This window comes from Mustela putorius, unplaced genomic scaffold, assembly GCF_011764305.1.
Source record: "Mustela putorius furo isolate JIRA1106 unplaced genomic scaffold, ASM1176430v1.1 tig00000788_pilon_pilon_pilon, whole genome shotgun sequence".
NCBI classification, from domain to species: Eukaryota; Metazoa; Chordata; class Mammalia; order Carnivora; family Mustelidae; genus Mustela; species Mustela putorius.
This window is the reverse complement of record NW_025421481.1, coordinates 4,061,131-4,083,148: the sequence shown is the minus strand read 5'-3', so window position 1 is coordinate 4,083,148 and position 22,018 is coordinate 4,061,131. Positions and strand designations below refer to the sequence as shown.

The 22,018-nt window shown below is 42.1% G+C and overlaps 1 protein-coding gene across 1 annotated transcript in view; it reads left to right on the top strand.

Moving 5' to 3' along the window:
- The window catches only part of DRAM1 (DNA damage regulated autophagy modulator 1), a 37,498-nt gene extending 15,683 nt beyond the window's left edge, over positions 1-21,815 (top strand). Inside the window, exons 2-7 of the mRNA XM_004742982.3 lie at positions 514-581; positions 1,982-2,124; positions 8,839-9,016; positions 13,890-13,948; positions 18,749-18,841; positions 19,444-21,815. Coding sequence (XP_004743039.1) covers positions 514-581; positions 1,982-2,124; positions 8,839-9,016; positions 13,890-13,948; positions 18,749-18,841; positions 19,444-19,488 — 586 coding nt within the window. The 3' untranslated portion in view covers positions 19,489-21,815. The remainder of the gene's footprint in view (positions 1-513; positions 582-1,981; positions 2,125-8,838; positions 9,017-13,889; positions 13,949-18,748; positions 18,842-19,443) is intronic.
- The last annotated feature ends 203 nt before the right edge of the window (positions 21,816-22,018 follow it).

Sequence of the window (22,018 nt, the reverse complement as noted above, 5' to 3'; positions counted from 1 at the left end):
GAATTTTTTTTTTTTTAAGAATTTATTTATTTGTTTGACAGAGATCACAAGCAGGCGGAGAGGCAGGCAAAGAGGGGGGGGGGCAGGCTCCCCGCTGAGCAGAGAGCCCGATGCAGGGCTCTATCCCAGGACCCTGAGATCATGATCTGATCCGAAGGCAGCTGCTTAACCCACTGAGCCACCCGGCGCCCCTCACACTGAATTCTTAATGAGAATAAACACATCAAGTTTATTGGGCTCTATCATTTGAGAAACACCACAATCATTCACTTTAAATATTTCCTAGCTTTTTACAATGGAAAGATTTAAATATAATTTCTCATGGTAGAAAAATGAGTTTAAGATTTTTCAGAGCCAAAATGAAAATATGTTAGAGTAAAATCAGACCAAGTCTTTGGAATTCAGAGTGGCTAAACACCCAGAAGAACCATCATATTAAAATTGCCAGATATATGCCTCCCAAGGGTCTGAACAGAATTCCCTTTTAATAATTTGGACATTTCTCTTTGCCAGTGATACAGGAACAACACCTCCAGAGAGTGGGATTTTTGGATTTATGATAAACTTCTCTGCATTTCTTGGTAAGTACACAATAATAATTATAAATAAATGAAAAATTCGTAGTCTAAAGTGAAGCGAAATGTGTTGTTTGGAGTTTGTATATAATTTTTTGTTATTTTTTTTAGCAGGCTTTATTTTTCAAAACAGTTTTATGTTCACAGCCAAATTGAGCAAAAGGTAGAGATCTCTCATATATGCCCTGGCCCCTACCCAGTGTCCCCCACCCCGTAACTATCATCATCCTCCACCAGAGTTGTACATTTGTTACAGCTGATGAGCCTACACTTACATGTCCTCATCACCCAAAGTCCATAGTTTACATTAGGGTTCGCTCTTGGGGTGTATAATTTTTTTAAAGATTTATTTATTTATTAGAGAGAGTGTGTGTGTGAGGGTGCAGGCACACAAGTGGGAGGAGAGGCAGAGGGATAAACTTACACAAAACCCAGAAGCTAAACAGTAAGGCATTGACAGATTTAGTAGATTAAAAACATGGAAAACTTCTAAATGATGAAACATGCAAAAACAAAGCTGAAGATGGACCAGGAGAAAATTTGTAATATTTCTAGCAGACAGTAGACAAATGTGCATTATGTGTAAACAAACAACTGCAACTTAAAAACAAATAGACAAACTTACGAGAGAAATCGGAAAAAATTTGAATGCAGTTTTCAGAAGAAGAAATGCAGATGACCAGCAGACATACTGAAAGCTGCTCAGTCTCACTAACCACCAGAGAAATGCAAATTAAGCCAACAGGTTGCCATTTCTCATTCATTGGATTAGCAATAATTAAAGAGACAAGGGCATGCAGCAGTTGCTTTCCAACTCTGCTGTGAGAGTATAAATGCTACAATACAGTGTTGGAACAATTTGTAGATACTTCTTGGCATTTTGATTGTGCATAGTTTTTGCTCCAGTAATATTACTTCTAGGGATTTGTCTTCCAGAAGCATTCTGAAAGCGTGCCAAGGACTTGTGTACTCATCATGGAGCATTGTTTGTAATAGTGAAAACATAGAGACAGTGTAGAAGTCCAATATTAGAGAAATGATGAAATGTATACCATGAAGAGAACCCTAAAAACAATGAAGTAGATTTATTTGTACTGACATGGTAAGCTCTCCATGGTGATTTCCTTTATGTGAAAAAAAGCAAGTCACAGAATCCATGCACAGTAGCATTTATGTGAAAAGGATAAAAGGGCAAGTTGGAGTGTGTGTGTGTGTGTGTGTGTGTGTGTCCATCACACTTAGGAGAAAGTAAGAAGGAGTGAGGAAGGACTGGGTGGGTGAGTGGGAGACTTTGGCAGTTAGGAAATTGAAATGCAGACTTTACAAAAGCAAAGCAAAACTTTTCCTGTGTTTTCATTCTAAAAGGTCAAATAATAAAAATTCATCAAAGTCCCTTTCTTTTTCAGGGGCAGCCACCATGTACACAAGATACAAAATAGTAGAGAAGCAAAACCAAACCAGCTATTTCAGCACACCTGTTTTTAACTTGGTGTCGCTAGTTCTTGGACTGGTGGGATGTATTGGAATGGGCATTGTAGCCAATTTCCAGGTATGTCCTGAGGTGGGTTGTGTTCTTGGGGATGACGGAGTATGTGTGTCTGGAGGAGAGAAGCAAGAACACGAGAGGAATGCCTGTGTCAGTATCAAGTAGTTGATGCCTTTAGAAAAGTTGGGATAGTTTGCTTCTTAGAAACATATCTTTCTCATTTGTAAGTCAGTGCTTACTGGGAGAGGCGGGGTGCATGTTTGCAGGGTTGTGAGAAAGTGTATTTTGCTCCATGTTTATTAACATGGTTGTTGGGTTGGGAGAGCGACTTGAGTCATTGTTTCATTAAAAGTGTGAAAACATTTGGGGCACCTGGGTGGCTCAGAGGGTTGAGCCTCTACTCTCGATTTCGGCTCAGGGCATGATCTCAAGAGTCCTGAGACGGAGCCTGCATCGAGCTCCACGCTCAGCTCAGCTCTGTCCCTCTCCCTCTGCTCCTCTCCCCGCTTGAGTGCGCACTCTCTCTCTCTCTTTCTCTCTCAGATAAATAAATAAAATTCTTTAAAAAAAAAAAGTGTGAAAATATTTGTGTGTATGAGCATGTGTGTTTTACCAACTCCCAAAACGGCATGTGATCTCTTCCTTTGGCAGGTGAGGAGATAGGTAATGGGGGTGAAATCGTTTACGCAGCGTTACTCAACTCATTCATTACAGGGACAAAATAGGGCCCCAGTGGAGCAAATTAGCTTCTACGGTGACTCCTGTGGAATCTGCCAGATAAACTCTTACTGTGCGGTTTTACTTACTGTGCTTATTTTATTCTAACTCGTATTTTATTATAACTAGTGGACTCCTGTTCATCCTGAGGTCTCTTTCAGGAAAGCATGGGAATTGTCTGTCTTGGGAGAGATTATTCAATATTTTAAAAATATTTATTGCATTTTACATTTGTACTAGTTATAATAGTCCTTCCCTCCTAGGGCTAGTGAGGATTCCAGGAGCTGATGCACAGTAACCATCACTAACTGCCATAGGTGACAGCCACCGTGGCCGTCACCATTACAGGCTAACACTGCGCTGGTCTTGCTCTCTCTACTGCTATGTTTTTGTTGTTGTTTGTTTGTTTGTTTTTGTTTATTTGTTTTTTAAAGATTTTATTTATCTGTCAGAGAGAGAAAGACACACAAGCAGTGGGGAGGAGCCGGGAAAGAAGCAGTCTCCCTGCTGAGCAAGGAGCTCACCCGGGACTCGATCCGGGGACCCTGACATTCTGACCTGAGCGGAAGGCTGACTTGACCAGCTGAGCCACCAGGCATCTCTCTCTCTCTGCCACTGTTGTTTCTTTGTGGTAGCACAAAGGGAGTTCCAGCAGGAGGACTTTTGGTTCAGCCCAGGAGGACCCCTGTAACTTTTTTCCCCACCAGAAGCAGGTTGATCTTATGTGTTGCTTATTTTCACAAAAAGGTGTCCTCCTTGGCCGCCAGCCAGCTGCTAGAGCATAGGTACCCTGGCTGAAGCCGCAGCTCGGGCACTGCACTTGGTATTGATCCGCGAGGGTAATAACCTTGGGCCTCCACAGGTATCATGTGCTTTCCATCCAGCTGCTAGTGCCTGTGCCTGTCTGAAGCCTCCTGCATGAAGTCAGGAGAGTCACTGTCAGAAGGGTCTGTCCCACCTGCACATGTGCCCTCATAGAATCGCCTTTGCTGGGGGGCTGCCATCGTCCATAGGGGACATAGTACAGGTCTCTGGGAAACTCCGTGCCGGGTTGTGTGGGGTGATGTGGCAGACACCGTTCCTTACAGGGCACCATTTCTCCAGGACCACCCACAGGGCAGGGATGGACTCTTGGGTCTCTGGGCTAACGGGTTTTCTTTTTTTCTTTTCTCCTTTTTCTTCTTTTCTTTTCATCAGGGAGAAAGATTGGGTGCGGGGGTGCAGGTGGTGCAGAGGGAGAGGGAGAGAGAAAATCTCAAGCAGGCTCCAGGCAAGGCTCAGTCCCACGACCCTGAGATCATGACCTGGGCCTAAATCAAGAGTCCCAACTGAGCCACCCAGGCGCCCCACAAGTTTTAATTTTTGAATGTCATAAATCCACAATTACTGTTTCCTTGTTAACACTGAAAGGTAGAAAGGGGGAGAGGCAGAGTTGTAGCCTCCCTGGAGCAAGTATACAGGGCTTCAGGGAGGGCACTGTGAGAATAGATTTGCTTCTGGCTCCATTTCACTTTCCTACCCTCATGGTCCCTTTATGGTGAAATAAGACAGAGGCTGTAACACATGGGTGCAGGTGACATCGGTCACATGCCGGAGACTCTCTATTTTATGATTGCATGCATTTGGTTTTTCATGACAACCAATTTATTGAAAATTTCCTATGGGGCAGAATTTATGAAAACATTCAATGCTTTAACTTCTATCATCCCAGTAAGGACCTTAGAAGTCAGGTGATAGTATTTTCCTCATTTGCCAGTGGAGAAATGGAGGCCCAGAGGGCTTCATACTTGCCCAAGATTGTATGAGCACAGAAAGGCAGAAGTGGACCTTGAATTGAAGTCATCTGTCTAGAACCTGTGGGAAAAGAGTTAATTTCAATGCCAGAATGGGGAAACCTCTGAAAGAAAAAAATCAAGTACACAATTCACAGTTCTAGTACCGGAAAGCATGGCGGGAAGGAAAATGGAATTGGAGAGGCAAGGGGAAGACGTGGAACGATATAATTGTTTGTAGATGGTGGATATGAATTATTCAGTGGGTAAGAGTATATGGTACATGAAATCCTATCACCTTATTCTCCAAATAACTCGCGGGATGAGCAGAAAAGTTGTCAGCTTTTAAACCAGAAAGGGCAGATGTTATAAAGAACACTTGGAAGTCAGATTCATCAAACTTGTGGTTCTCTTTAAGGATTCTATGAAGTGATTACATCTTAACAAAAACCAGAAATAGGATCTTAAACTTTCCTGAGAGCACAGTGTTTGCCTTGTCATTGTTCCTATAAATAAATCTTTACAACTTCCTTTTTTGATATCCTGTAATTCCTTTCCAACATGCCCTGAGCAAACCAACTCTGAGCTGTTCCTTTCCCAGGAACTGGATGTGTGCGGCCAAGAGAGCTCTGGCTGTCTTGGGGTGGGGAGGAGTGAGAGGGGAGTGGGGGGAGGGGTGTGAGGGGTTGGGGGGTGGGGGTGGTTCTTGAGTAGGACCAAATTGCACTCATCAGATGTTCCAAGAGCTGTATCCTGAGCTGGTTGGGTGTGTCCCCACCAACCTTTCTCAATGCTTTACTTTCCTTCAAGAAGTTTTCCAAGGTTTAACCCTTGCAGTACTCTCGGTTTCTTTTTACTATCTTCTAAATTAACAGACTTTTGAAAAAAAGATCCAAAAAGGGTGCTGGGTTTTCATTTTTATCCTCTATCCAAAATTCATGTCTGATCTAAGAATCATTTCCCTTCGAAAAGACATCTATGATGAGAGAGCATATACAGGGGAAAAGCACAGGCAAATACAACTCCTGCTGACTCAAGAACCTTCTGATCCAATAATGTCAGGGTTAATGTGGGGGTCGTGAATTTGCAGATGGAAATACTAAAGGGTATGTTGGATCAGAGAAGGTTAAGGAAGCAAATTCCCTGATTGTGCATTTGGAGGAAACAGAGTATATACATTCAGGATGTTAATTTACTTAGTGTAAAAAAAAAAAAAAAGCCTGTGGAAAACATCAAGAATCTCAGAACGTTATTCCTGAAAATGACTCATTAGCAGAGGTTGCCTTGCCTTTTGTTCCTTTTCCTTTGCCCAAATGTGCCTAACATTCAAAGGGGGGGAAAAGATCTGTGTTTTCATTCTTTTATTTTATTGGTTTAATATTGGTTTTATATTTGGTGTAATGCTGTTGGCTTAATAATTTTTCCCCCATTTTACTGAGGTGTCTTTGACATATAAACTTGTGTTAGTCTAAGGTATGTAACATAGTGATTTGATACATGTAGATATTGCAAAATGATCACAATAAGCTCATTAACATACATCACCTCACATAGTTACAGTTTTTTTTTTTCTTGTGATGACAACTTTTAAAATTTACTCTCTTACCAAGTTTCAAATATAAAATATGGCATTGTTAACTGTGGTCACCACACTCTATGTTACATCTTCAGACCTTATATCTGGAAGCTCAGTCTTTTGATCTTTCCCACATTCTCCATCCCCACCCCCTACCTCTCACCTCTGACAACCACTGATCTGTTTTTTGTATCAATAAGTTCAGTTTTTCATTTTTTTTTTAAGATTCCACATCTAAGTGAGATCATACAGTATTTGCCTTTCTCTGTCTGACTCATTTCACTTAGCATAATGCCCTCAGCATCCACCTATGTTGTCACAAATGGCAAGATTTTTTTTCTTTTTCATGGGCGAATAATAATCTGTGTGTGTGTTTCACATTTTCATTATCCGGTTGTCCCTTGACAGAAACTCAGGTTGTTTCTATGTCTTGCCTATTGTAAATAATGCTGTAGTGAACATGGGGGTGCAGTTGTTTTTTTGAGATAGTGATTTCATTTCCTTTGAATTATTGCTATTTTTCATTGTAGTAAAGTACATATATAACATAAAATTGATCATCGGAGGGGTGCCTGGGGGCTCAGTTGGTTAAGCATCCGCCTTTGGCTCAGGGTCCTGGGATCGAGCCCTGTGTGGGCCTCCCTGCTGAGCAGGAATCCTGCTTCTTACCCTTTTCCCTCGCACCCTCAGGCTTACTCTGTCTCACTCTCCAATAAATAAATAATATCTTTTTTTTAGATTTTATTTTTTTGACAGAGATCACAAGTAGACGGAGAGGCAGAGAGAGAGAGAGAGAGAGAGAGAGAGAGAAAAGCAGGCTCCCTGCTGAGCAGAGAGCCCCACGCGGGACTCGATCCCAGGACCCTGAGATCATGACCCGAGCCGAACCCACTGAGCCACCCAGGCGCCCATAAATAATATCTTTTTAATAAATTGGCCCACTGAGCCACCCAGGCACCCATAAATAATATCTTTTTAATAAATTGGCCATCTTAACCATTTTTAAGTGTATAGTTCAGTGATTTTTTTTTAACTCCTTAAGTACTTAAAGACATACAAATATTTTAAAGGGCATAGAATGTATTTTATTTATCATATGTAATTTTCCTAAATCTATATGCCCCTGTTAAGTATCCTGGGAATACAGAATCTATACCTAATAAGTGAGCAATTGATATTACATGTTGTAGAATGTTAATACAGCCTTATTTTATTAGAACAGAAATCAAGCAGTGGATTTTCCCCATTGTTGCGAGGTTTGATTCCAGAAATAAGTTTCCTTAGAACATAAGTTTGACAGCTTAACAATAACCCACAACCCTCGTGATCTCAGGGTCCTGGGATTGAGCCCTGCATCGGGCTCCCTGCTTGGCGGGAGGCCTGCTTCTCCCTCTCCCACTTCCCCTGCTTATTTCCCTCTCTTGCTCTGTCTGTCTCTGTCAAATAAATAAAATAAGTAAAATCATTAAAAAAAAGAGAAAAGAAGTTTGACCCAGGGTCCTGGGATCAAGCTGGGTGACTCAATCAGTTAAGCGTTTGCCTTCAGCTCAGGTCATGATCCCTGGTCCTGGCATTAAGCCCTGCCTCAGGCTCCTTGCTCAGTGGGGAGCCTGCTTCTCCTTTTGCCTGCTGCTCCCCCTGTTTGTGCTCTTTTTTCTCTCTCTCTGTCAGATAAATAAGTAAAATCTTACAAAAAAAGAAAGAAGTTTGAAAGGTTTTTTTTTTTTTTTTTTTTAATCTTCCTTTCCCTGTGGACATTAAAGATTTGATATTTGTGAGCAGATGGAGAACACCTGGGTGGCTCAGGTCAAAGAAAATCTGGGAGGGACAGGGTATGGATAGTGAGTTGGGTTCAGTAAGGGTCTGGAGCCCAAACCAGCGTCTCTTGGATAATACTTTAACTTGTCCCCTTGCAAAGCTCACATTTTCAAGTTCGGGCAGAGACTCCATTGTTCAGTCCAACATCACTGTTATTACCAGAAGGTCGGTGCCCATTGCACATTTGGAAGGAGCCTAAAGTGAGCTCTTTGAATGGTCCATCATGAGCATAGTAGTAAGCAATACCAGATTCTGAGCCTAGACGGGGTGTACGGGTGCCTTCTGGTTGAAATGGCTGGTTAGAGGATAGGGGGGCAGGGCCTTGACTTGAATCTGCCTTTGCATGGCAAGAGCAGTGTGTTTACTTAGATTTGTGTGTGCATGTGGCCTGCCTGGGGGAAGACAGATTATTGAGGACCAAGGAGCCTGAAAACTCTAAGCCACACTCGGCGTGTTCATGGAACCAGTTGTATACTTTCAAATGAAATTCATCATACAATCTTCAGTGCAAAACGGCAAGGCAGAAATTATTATGCCCATTTTACAGGTACAGAAATTGAGGTTATAAACTGAGGTCACAGAGCCCAGTGGCAGAGTGGAAATTTTTCATCCAGTTCTGCCAGACTCCAAAGCCCACGATACTCAGTTCTCCCACCTCTGAGGCAGACATCGCTCTGTCCCTGTCCAGTGTGCTCACATTTGCTGTGGAACAATAAGAGCATTTGCATTAGGGTCTGGAAGGCATTTCTCTTGGTAATCTTCTCACATTTTCCAAGGAGAGGTGGGTGCATCTGTGATGACTGTGGCAATGAGTAGCCCAGCGTGGGTGGGGGCGTGGGTCTTGCTGTGTGCAGACTCGCGCAGAGTAACAGCTGTTTGTGACTCTCTCTCCAGGAGTTAGCTGTCCCCGTGGTCCACGATGGCGGCGCCCTTTTGGCTTTTGTCTGCGGTGTGGTCTACACGCTCCTGCAGTCCATCATCTCTTACAAATCATGTCCCCAGTGGAACAGCCTGTCCACGTGCCATGTGCGGTTGGCCATCTCTGCCATTTCCTGTGCAGCCGTGGTCCCCAGTATCCTTTGCATATTTGTCAGTGTCTTCACAGGCTTGACCCTTCTCCCACTCCCCCAGAAGAGCATGAAAAAAAAAGCAAAAGGTTAACGGGCGGGTGTCCACATGCTTCAGAAGAACAATTGGGAGAAAAGTATACATTGTTAAGGAAATACCTCAACATTGTCTGGTTAGATCAAAACAATCTTTGGGGGAAAAGTGTGTGCAAGAAGCATGGAAACTTACGGCAACACTTCAGTCTGTTTACTTTCTTTCCAACAGGGAAAGTTTCATAAGCCATGTGGAAATATTTATTTTTCTTTGTAGTGCTTGGTCAAAGACACCAAATATTGATATTGTACTTAAAGTAACTGCCCTGTGAAGTCCCAAGAGCCCGCTATGCTGCCCTCATCTGTACGCTGGCGATTCATTAGGTAGTTCAATTTACTCGTCTGTGTTAAGAGGTTTTAAAAAACTCTTATCATTTATTTCTAAGTCATTTGAAATACATTGAGGCTTCTCTTGTTCTCACTGATTCCAGTTTCAAAATGAAATCTCACTCCATCTTCTAATTCAACAATGTGAAAATAAAATATCAATTTTTTGATTAGGGCGTTTTTGTTTGAAGGAAATGAAAGCTTGATCTTTCTTTCTAGAGGTATTTAACAGAAGAAAAAAAAAAAAGCTGTGTCTTCAAGATGTGGAAAATTCCCCATCTTTTGCAATACCATCTGCAGTCCTATCAGAGAAAAACTGCAGAGCCATCGAAAGATGGTGATTCTGTCAGACTATAGGAAAATAGCAACTATTTTATTAGCAGCAACTTTGTTAGTCTGGATTGGGTTGTGGTATGAAGTGGGCAAGCTTGAGTGAAAATGTACCATATGCTTCTAAATAGTAAGTTTTGTGTTTCTCTTTTAAAACAGAAGCTATACAAAATATGAAGTCTAAGAATGGTTGTGGGTTTGGTTTTTTTTTGTCTTAAGGAAGGAAATTTTTAGTTAGAAAATTTCTAAGTGCAGAGGAAGCAAATCCTACTGTTGAGAAATTTAAACAAATATGCGCTTCTTGCAAAGATAGTTCATTTGCAATTTCCTTCTTTATGGTTTGAAGACATTCATGTTTCTCTCCAAATATATCTACTTAAAACTTTTAGCTTGTGTTAGTTGCAAAATTTATAGTATCATTGTTTGAAGTGTTAAAGCCAGTTTCTTGGTGTAGGAAACCTTTTCTTGCTTCCAACTTGAGAGGCACATCTCTAGATGTTAAAATCAGAGAGAATTTTTAGTGAGAATAAGCATTTTAGGCCTCAAGAGTTTAACATAGAAATAGTTCCCATTTCTAGGCGGTTCTTAGGAGCCCCACCAAGGGATAGCTTCCCCAAACAGAAATAGGTCATGTCCCTGTATTAAATTAACTCAAGGGGCCCCTTGGACTCAGGTCATGGTCCCAGAATCCTGGGATCCAACCCCACATCAGGCTCCCTGCTCAGCAGGAGGCCTACCTCCCCCTCTCCCACTCCTCCTCCTGTGTTCCCTTTCTTGCTGTTTTTCCTGTCAAATAAATAAATAAATACATCTTAAAAAAATAAATTAATTAATTAACTCAAACAAATTCATCCACATGAAAAGCTCTTTTATCCTAAGCATTAGGGTGGTATTTATGTCTCTTTACAAAGATTTCTTAATATCTTTAAAATGCCTTTGTCTCTTCTTACTGCCGTAGTTCTATGAAACATTGTCGCTTGACTCATGAAGAAACTGAAGCGCAGATGAGGTTAGGATCTTGCTTCTAAGCCTGTCCATCTTGCACCTGGCTTCCGAAGCTTTTACAAGCCTTCACAAAATCACTCTCAGCATAAAGCCCAGGTTCCTTTGGTTGAGACCCATAGTCTGAGCCTGCCTATTGAGTATTTTTTTAAAAGATTTTATTGATTTACTTATTTTAGAGAGAGAGAGAGATAATCTAAAGCGGACCCCTCGCTATGCTTGGAGCCCTATGGGGGACTTGACCTCACGACCCTGAGTTCATGACCTGAGCTGAAACCCAGCTGAACCGCCTGAGCCACCCAGGCACCCTATGAGGCAGCCTCTTTTTCTGACCTTATTCTAACATGTTCTGCCCTGGACTTGACCATTTCCTGTTCTCTGCCTTGGCCTATTCTCTTCTACCTGGATACAGTAGCCGCCAGGCACATGAGGCTACCGAACACCTGAAATGTGGCTGGTCCACATGGAGATGGGCAGTTAAGTGTAAAAACCACACCGGTTTCGAAGATGTAATAAGAAAAGGAGAACGTAGACTATCTCATTACTAGTTCTTTATATTAGTACATGTTGACATGATAATATTTTTGATATATTGGGTTAGATAAGGTATATTCTTTCTTTTATTCCTTCCTTCCTTCCTTTCTTTCTTTATTAACCCATAATGTATTATTTGCCCTAGGGGTACAGGTGTGTGAATCATCAGTCTTACACACTTCACAGCACTCACCATAGCACATCCCCTCCCTAATGTCCATAACTCAGCCAGCCTCTCCCTACGCCCCCAACCCCAGCAACCCTCAAGTTTGTTTCTTGAGATTAAGAGTCTCTTAGATGAGATATATTATTAAAATTAATTTCATTTGGCTCTATTTATTCATTTCTAAGATTTTATTTTATTTATTTAAAGATTTTATTTATTTATTTGACAGCCTGAGTGAGAGAGACAGAGAGCAAGCACAAGCAGGGGGAATGGGCAGGCAGGGGAGAAGCAGGTTTCCTGCTGAGCAAGGAGCCTAATGCGGGGCTGGATCCCAGGACCCTGAGATCATAACCTGAGTTGAAGGCAGCCCCTTAACCAACTGAGCCACCCAGGTGCCTCAAGATTTTATTTTATTTTTTTTTTAAGATTTTTTTTTTTTTTAGGGACACCTGGGTGGTTCAGTGGGTTAAAGCCTCTGCCTTTGGCTCAGGTCCTGGGATGGAGCCCTGCATGGGGCTCCCTGCTCAGCGGGGAGCCTGCTTCCACCTCTCTCTCTCTGCCTGCCTGTCTACTTTAGATTTCTCTCTGTCAAATAAATAATAAGTGAAAATCTAAAAAAAAAAAAAAATAGATTTTAAAAAAAATTTATTTATTTGACAGAGAGAGATCACAAGTGGTGGGGGGGAGTGGGGAAGCAGGCTCCCCGCCGAGCAGAGAGCCCAATGTGGGACTCAATCCCAGGACCCTGAGATCATGACCTGAGCCGAAGGCAGAGGCTTTAACCCACTGAGCCACCCAGGCGCCCCAAGATTTTAAGTAATCTCTACACCCAACATGTGGCCTAACCTGACAGCTCTGAGATCAAGTCACATGTTCTACTGACTGTGCCAGCCTGGAACCCCTCATTTGGGTCTTTTTAGATTTTCTTTAGTGTAACCACTATAGTAGATTTTTTTTTTTTTTTAAGAACTTTATTGAATACACCCCAAGGGAGAAGCAGGTAGGGCAGCAGAGGAGAAGCTGTCTGCCTATAGTAGAATATTTTACATCACTCACATGGCTGGCATTAATTTCTGGGGGGACACTGCTCTAGAGAGCTCCTCAAACCTCAGCTCACATTAGGCTCAACTCAGTGAAGCCTCCCTCAAAGCCCATTCCACTCTGAAGTCACAATTTTCCCTCTGAGTCGTAGTCATGCCCTCCCCTCAGCAAGGTACCTGATGTGCAGAAGACAGGACTCAAGAACAAAGAATTAAGAGGATTTTAAACTATTAGAAACAGAAATATGGTAATGACACGACCAAAGAGTCTTTTCTTTTGAGAAACTGAGAAGTGTTAAGTGTTAAGAATTGCAAAATATTGGGGGCAGGGAGAAGAGGTGCTGACTCTGAATTTAGAGGAAGTTCTGAACTTGACACTGACTCAAAGCTTTGAATTCGTAACTGTTTGCAAAAGCATTTTAAAAGCATCTCATCTCTAGCTTTCTCTTTTGCCTTTTAAGCTCCATCAGAATGTCTGTGCAGACAGCACACGGAGGCTTTAGTCTCAGTCCCTGGCACCGTTTGGCCTCTCTGGGTACCCCCTAAGGTCAGAGGTAGGGTGTAGCTCTTTGATGTGTAAACTATGGGCTGGGAAGGAAGGACCCTGGCTTATACTCAATGACTGGATGGAATAAGTCTGTTTCTTAAAGACAGTAGTTTGAATCTGTATCTTGTTTTTGTAGAAGAACCTTGGTAGTTTGCGATGCTTTGGTACTTTGAAATGTTAATTTTTCCTTACAGCTGATGCCTTGAAGATAGGATTCTTAGGGCAAGAGTATTTTTTTTCCCCCCCAAAACTTTTGTTTAGGAGAAAAGTCCTCAAAAAGTACCCATCTGTCATTTTGTTTTTTGTTTTTGTTCTTTTTTAAATTAAGATTTTATTTATTTATTCGAGAGAGAGAGACACAGCAAGAAAGGGAACACAAACAGGGGGAGTGGGAGAGGGAGAAGCAGGCTTCCTGGCAAGCAGGGAGCCAATGCAGGGCTTGATCCCAGGAACCTGGGATCATGACCCTAGCCAAAGGCAGACACTTAACAGCTGAGCCACCCAGGCACCCGCCCATCTGTCATTTGGACCAAATTTAACAAGCACAGTGGAGCAAAATGTAGCCACAGATGAAAATTTGGCTATACATAGCTGAAAAGGTATTGCTAAGGAATGACTGTATATAATTTAATGACTGTATATAATTTAAATGCTGTCACAATCGAACTTAAGGTTTGAGATTATGAAAAGCCGATGTAACTGGTCTGATTGCAGAAATGTTGGTATTAGCATTTTAACACTGTGATGATGATTAGAAGAACAGTCTTAACATTAAAAGACCTGGGTTTTTGTTTTTGCTTTTGTTTTTTGGACCTTCCTTAACAATTGCCCTTTTTTAGTGATTGCCTGTGCTTCACTAATTTCTATAACAAAGCTGGAGTGGAATCCAAAAGAAAAGGTAAAATTTAACTCATCTTCAATATGATTGTTGAACCTGGTTCCTGGGGATTATTCTCAAAATTATTTTCAAAATTTTGAGTTCCTAATTGAATTTCCTCATCAAAAGAGGTCAGGCACTTAATAGAAGGGGGCCGATATGAATTAAGGTGTACAGAGGTCCAAGGAAGCAGTGAGTGTTAAAGCAGAAAGGATGAGACCCGCTCCAGCACAGAGGGCACTTTGTTTCAAAATGAACCGGAGAATAAACGTGGTCAGGTCTATCTTCGTGGGCAGGGAGTTTGTGCAAAGTTTTAAGAGGTAGGCAGAGAGGATCCTACTTGACCAGGATAAACTTTTGAAGGCTTTGAACAGGCAAGTATTGAAAAAATATTAGCAGTTAGCTATTAGCAGCGGTGCTGGGATAAAGGGCTGAGGAGAGAGCCTGGAGTTAGGTGGCAGGGAGAAGGCAGTTTTCTAGTTTAGATTTCAAATCAAGATTCTTCTAGAAGGTTCAACATCACTTATCATCAGGGAAATGCAGATCAAACCCACAATGAGATAGCACCTCATACCTGTCAGAATGGCTAAAATCAACAACACAAGAAACAAGTGTTGGTAAGGATGTGGAGAAAGGGGACCCTTGTGCACTGTAGGTGGGAATGCAAACTGGTGCAGCCACTGTGGAAAACAGTATGGAGGTTTTCAAAAAGTTAAAAATAGAACTAGCATACGATCCAGTAATCACAGTAATTTGGGGGTAAATACCCCCCAAATACAAAAACATTACCTCAAAGAGATACATGCAGCCCTATGTTTATTGCAGCATTATTTACAATAGCCAAATGATGGAAGCTACACTAGTGTCCATCAGTAGATGAATGGTTAACGATGTGGTATATATATACAATGGAATATTATTCAGCCATAAAATGAATGAAATCTTGCCATTTGCAACAACATGGTTGGAGCTAGTGAGTATAATGCTAAGCGAATAAGTCAGAGAAAGACAAAAAATGTATGATTTTATATATATATATATGTACACACATATATATATAAATTCCATATATATATATGGAATTTAAGAAACAAAACAAATGGACAAAGGAAAAAGTGAGAGAGAGAGATAGACAAACCAAGAAATAGACTTGTAATTTTATAGAGAACAAACTGATGGTTTCCAGAGGGGGCGGTGAGAGAGGGGGTGAGTGAAACAGGTAAAGGGGATGAAGGCGTGCACCTGCTGTGATGAGGGCGATGTATGCAGGTGTTGAATCACTGTATTGTACACCTGAAACTAACATTACACTGTATGTTAACTATACATAGTTATACATACATACATACACACTGTATGTTAACTATACATAAACTAATATTATTACACTCTATGTTAACTATACAGAAATTAAAATAGAAAACTTTAAGAAGAATGATTAGCCTAGGGTGGAAGTAAGAAGGGGAAATATTTAATAGGTGCCCGCAAGTGACCGACACGAGAATGGAAAGACTTGAATCAAAGAGGACTTCCAAATGTTATCTTGGGGGAAGCCAAGAATCTGTCCCCAAGAGCAGATAGAAGCAGGGTCCCAAACAGGAATAAATGATTCCATGCAGGGAAGGGGGGTGGGTTTGGTTTTAGAATTGTTGACTCCAAGGCTGTAGTGAAACATGAAGGAGAATGGCCCAGTTGCTTGTGGAACTAGACCAGTGGGGGCACTGGGAACCTTCAGGGCACAGGGTAACATGACTGGTAATTTCAGCCCTCACGTCAGAACTCCTGGAGCTGAATGTTTGGAATGGAGATGGACTCATGCCATGAGGTATGCCCAGTGGTGGCACTTCCAAATGCCATATGGGAAAGGAATGTTGCCCAGGAGAGGAGAGCTTGTGGGAGAACACCAGTTGGTTTTTCAAGGGGCCACGGTGTGACTGATGTTTTTCAGAAAGCGGTTTTAGTAAAGTGTTGGCTTTAGAAGACGATTGCAGGAGGGTAAAGAAATGGTGAGGGGGTGGTTCGTTCATGCAGCTCTCAGTGACTGTTTGGGGGTGAGAAGAGGAGGAGACACAACATGGTGGCTAGAGGGCCAGTGGGATCAGGGGATTTTTCACAGCAGGATTCTGGCAAGTGATGGAAGCCTGTGGAAGACTACGGAGAGGGGACGCCTGGGGGATCAGTTGGTAGAGTGCCTGTCTTCAGCTCAGGTCATGATCTCGGGGTCCTGGGATCCAGCCCTGCATTGGGCTCCCTGCTCAGCGGGGAGTTTGATTCTCTCTCTGCCTCCTGGCCCCTGCTCATGCTCGTGCTCTGTCTCTCTGTTTCAAGTAAAACAATAAAATCTCTAAAGAGAGAGACAGACAGACAGATTCTGAAGAGACTGAAGATGGTGAGTGCGAGAATGATCCAGGCAGAAGTTTTTTAAAAATCAGAGGGGGAGACAAACCATGAGAGACTGTGGACTCAGAAACAAACTGAGGGTTTTGGAGGGGACGGGGATGGGGGTTTGGGTGAGCCTGGTGGTCGGTATTAAGGAGGTCACATATTGCACGGAGCATTGGGTGTGGTGCATAAACAATGAATTTTGGAACACTGAAAATAAAATAAAATAAAATAAAATGAAAAAAAAAAAAAAAAGTCCTTTCTGAAAGCAAGACTTCACAGCAGGGCGGCTTTGGGTGTACTTTACAAGTTCAGCCACTGGAGGGAGACCTTCTACCACAAATCAAACCAACCAGGGGCTGGAAAGGCTTCCTTGAAGTATATGCCCCAGCCAATTAAAAAATGTTTTTCATTTCATTTTCTACCTTAAAAATGTGAAAAGTACCTCATTTTCTGCTCACTCCATAAATCACCATGCTGCTCTTGTATTATTTTCTGTTCTCAGTATCAGTGAATGCACACAAAACCCTTTACATTAATTCACTGAATGGAACAACGGCTTAGGTACTGCCCCAGACTTCTGTGGCGTGCTTGGGAGCTTGTGTGGCACATTCCTGTGCATTAACTTACTTGGTAGTGTTGGTGAGAATTTTAATATCATTGTCTCATTTCACAAAGCAACTTGTGGTGTTGCCACAATTGTAGCAGAAGAGTCTGCACTCCAAGTTCAGTGTGTTTTCATTAAATATGCCAAAGAAATCCTCTCCCAATTCTGTTTCCATCTTTATAAGCCATCTTCACTGTCCGAGGGCGATGAAGGATGAGGTGGATCTCCTGGTAAGGTCACCAAAAGGAGGGAGGGGCCTCGGTTCTCTACCCCCAGCGTAGGGTGGTGGGGTTCCTCCCTAGTGTGCATTGGATGAGGGCCAGGATGGATGCGGACACGCAGGAGGAGAGTGAGGAGCAGTGTCTGTGAGAGTTTGAGGCACCACAATGAAATGATCATGGACGAAAACTGGATCAGAGAAAGCACTCGTCACCACGGAACCAACCTGCAACCCAGCATATTTGCATATTCATGAATGTAACCTATAGCAGAGCAAAAAGTGAAGTAGGAAAAAAACAGGTCACTGTTCTAAATCAGAGAACTGATGACAGTCCACAGGCCTAATCTGGCAGGTGGACTCAAGTCAGAATGCAGACATGCAGTTTGTCTCAGACAGTTTTATTTTATTGTAGTTGAGTATGTTCCACACGTGGAACTCCCAACTGGGGCTTGAACTCTCAATCCCTAGATCAAGACCTGAGCTGAGATCAAGAGTTGAACAATCTGAGGGTTTTGAAGGGGCGGGGGGTTGGAGGTTGGGGTACCAGGTGGTAGGTATTATAGAGGGCACAGATTGCATGGAGCACTGGGTGTGGTGCAAAAATAATGAATACTGTTATGCTGAAAATAAAAAATAAATGAAAAAAAAAAGTTGAACACTTAACTGACGGAGCCACCCAGGCGACCTTTGGATGGTGTTTAAAAATGCTTTTGAAGTAATTTACCGCCTTTAAAAATCAGGAGAGTTCATACCCCGCCCCCCCCCCCCCCCTCCCACACACACATGCCCACGCACAGACTTTTTTTTTTTTATGTCTCAAAGCAACACCAGGGTCATATTTTCCCACTTGGTAAAAATGAAACTGAACTGATGACTGGGTTTGCCATTCTTCCTCTCTTTCTGCGACTGGCAGTCCATTTATTTTTATTAATTCTCTGGCCTCCCTGGGAGGAACCTCCAATGAAAGCCCTCCACTCTTGCTCTGCATTCTCTCATCTTTGCCCCCAATAAGACAGATACCATGTCGATGTCTCCTTAGCCTCTGCTCTGTGGCTGTAAGCAGAACAGTGTTCTGGTAAGACATTTTCTGTAGTAACAGAGAAACACAACAGCCAGTGGTGACAGCCACTCTCCTCTGGGTGCGAGCGCTCATTTTAATAAGGCCCAGAAGCTGACTTGATGTTTTGTTGTTGTTGTTTTGTTTTTTGACTTGATGTTTTTTTAAGCATGCATTTCAACTTTGGGATTCCTAGCAGTGGGAGAGCAAGTCACGCCTTGAATAGAAAATTTTTTCTTCTCTTGAGTCCAAATTTGCCTCCCCATCTCAGCCTTTTTGTGGCCCTTATTCTGCATTTTTGAAGTGTATAGACTAAGTCTTAAAACCAGAGTGTAAGAGAGCCTCAAGAACGTTTTGGATAATTGTGTCATGTTCCCAGTGGGCAGGTGCCCTGATGTTCCTCCACCTGGCCTGCCTCACTGTGTTTTCTCAAGGGGTTGATTTATACTCACCCAACGACTTTCCTCTCTGTTCTGACCAGCTTGTTTCAGTACACCCATTACAGGGAATACAGTGTATTTTGGCTAAATTCTGTTTCTTTATTGTTGCTTTTAGGACTACATATATCACGTAGTGAGTGCAATCTGCGAATGGACAGTGGCCTTTGGTTTCATTTTCTACTTCCTAACATTCATCCACGATTTCCAGGTAGGTATTTATCAGTTCATATGTTATAAAGTGCTGACAATTAGGGTTAAGAGCATGCCATAGAACATTAGTTTATTCCCTAAGAAAAGCATCTCTAACTGCTCTCCCAAACAATGAGCTTTTCATATGTTCTCTGTCCCCTGGATGGATGTTCATATATCCTGGTTATTAGCTTTCTGAGGTGGCCTCATTTACTAGTTCAAATAATAGGAAATACATCCTTTGAATAAACAAAGTTTATTTTTGAAAACAAAGTTTGTTGTTGAAAAATGTTTCCAAGGCAGAGAGGATGTGGGACCTTATCAGCTTTGACAACAACGAAGATCATACGTTCTGAAACAAATGAATTTTTAGCAAAAAGTATATAGAAAACCAAGAAAATTCTCAGACCCAGTTCAAACTCTGCCGAAACCATAGTGAGGGCACATCTGAAGCGTGGGGGGCCTCTGTTGCTGGCACCGGTTTACCTTCTTCTTCTTTTTCTAAAAATTGTGTTATGTTAGTCACCATATAGTACATCATTAGTTTTTGATGTGGTATTCCAAGATTCATTGTTTGCATATAAAACCTTCTTTGAAATCTTTTTCTTCTGTTTTTAATAGAGTGTCACCCTAAGGATATCCACAGAAATCAATGATGATGTTTGAAGAAAGAAGGATGATACCTCACTCAGTGAGAGTCGCAGACAATTTCTGGAAGTGGTAGGAAGGACAGACAGGGTTTCCATGTTGCCCTGAGTGGAATGTATCTGCGGCACGTCCACGACTTGAATTTCTTTAAGAATTCCCAATAGTTGTACTATTTCCAAAGGTATGTTTTCCTAGAGAATGTAGAGCACTTATGACATTGTAGCAATGTTTTTATAATTTTCCAAGTAGACACTTTTTTTTTTACATGAACAAAGTCATTACAGAAAAGAGAAGGTGTTACAGAAAATGGAGAACTCTATTTTTGCACAGATTCTGTTTTGTGTTTTCTTTGTGTGTAAGTGATTTGTGGGAATACACTAAATGAGGAATTCACTAACAAGTAAAATCAGGGCATATTCATTTTTAAATTTTATTTTTAGAGAATGAACGGTCTAATTTTATATCATGATAGCATTTATCAAGTTTGATTGATAATGATCGTAAAGATTCAGTTAACAAATGAACACTAACAAGGATACTCTGATTTTTAAGAGAACTAAGCAAAGTGCTTCTATCAAATGGCCTTACTCTCTCTATGCAATCTGCATTAACTCTAAGTGAACACAGAAAACCTCAGTTTTCAAATTCCATTCTCCATGGGCCTCCCTGCTCACAGTGCCAAAGCCTTTACACTTGCTGCTAACCTAACTGGCATTCCATAGTGGGCCCGTTTCCAGGTGGGATGAATTCATCAAGACAGATTAGAAAAGCCTTAGAACAACAGTAAAATGGAGGAAAACCTCACTGGATTCCGGATTGTTGTCTTTGCTGGATAAGCAAGGAGGGGAAGTATCTCAGGGACCATTTATGGAAGGTTGGATCATGCGAAGGAGAGCTTTGGTTCATACTAAACCTCCACAAAAGCTGATCTGTGAAAAGCATTAAAAAGACCATTTGTACAACCACCCTTTATTGTTACCGGCATAAAATGCTATACGTGCAGTCTGACTCGGGAGCTGAAACTCACGTCTCAAGTTCATTTCTTGCCACTAAGCCTGTGGAAGAGAGCACAGGTCTGAGATAGAGGAGAAGAGAGGGGGCAGGGTGCAGGCTGTTTGCTCCTTCTTTCAATGTGGGTGGCGGGATGTTTGCACACTGTACGAGAGAGGAGTCAGTCCTTTGTTAAGCAAGACCTACAGACTCCACCTTCTCACCCAAAGCACACATGACAAGGGAAAAGCTAATGGTTCCAGAGCAAGAAGTGGGCCTTGACCTGTTAAGGCTTAGATTTGAAAGCCAAAGAGAAGGCCTTCCTTTGAAGACCCTCCAGACCACAAATCTGCATCCGTCCAAGTAGGTCCAGACCTTGAGGATGAATGCCAAGGGCAGAGCAGCTCACCTAGACGGGCTGGGAGGGACTCTGAGAGTGGTGAGCACATCGTGGCTCCTCAGGAACGGTCTCGAGTGAATGAAGCAGTCAGCCAGCTCTGCAATGACCAACTGTGTCCCCTGTGTGTTCAGCGGTGAGAACCCCATAACCATGTCTGAGTTTGTTGCAACTTGTAATGCTGTGGCTCCCCCATGGTAACACCAGAAATGAAGAACTGATTGAAACAATGTCAAGCATTCCTTATTCTGAAGATGGGGGAGAAGTGTCACTTAGCTGTGCTAAGGAACCTGAAGGAGAATGGATCCACGCTTGGGACTCAGTTCGAACAGACTTGAACTAACTGTCTGTGCTTCTCATGATGCATTGTCATTCTTCATTTCCTTATCTCTCTGTGAGATAGATTCAGAGCTCCTTGAGGACAGAGTGTGGGCATTAATCTTTAACTTTGTAACCCCAGCATTTACCAGGGCACCTCCTGGTCCATCCCTACGAGGGGCTTAATCAATATCATTGAATGAAGGAACGAGTCTGTGAACAAAGGAAGGCATGACAAGGGATATTTGTAGTGCTGTAAAATGAGATTTACACTGGTACAGGGTTTACTAGTTAAGTGATAAATGAATAGTCTGTATCACCCAGTAATGCTGACTTGCTTTGCGTTGTGTACTGTGAACATTTCAGTTGTTTGGGCTTCACCACTCTGTGACAACTCTCCTCAACCTGGACAGTTACCACCGAAATTCTTGGATGGGCTAGACAAAATGGTACACGTGGCTTGGCAAACTGAGAGCGCCAAAAATCACTGCAGACAATCACATTCTGCTGATTCCATGAAACCTCTAAAGCTGGTCTTATCCATATTTTGGTATTATTTCTAATTTCCATGAGCTTGCATTTGCTTGGACCTCATGGCTGACAGAGTAAAATAAAATGAAGTATTTCTTTATTTTAGTAATTTGTGTCTCAGTTCAATTACAACATGTCGACTAGGTACTACCATGAAGTCTATATATCCAGGAAACAATTCTAGCTCCGCTTGGACCCCATCAAGATAGAGTGTAAATCTTGTTTTCTTCATTCTTGTAGTTTTGCATGTGGGTGCAGTGGTTCATGTTTGTGTAGAGACTCAAACATTAGGGTCAGAAGTTTGCATCAGTC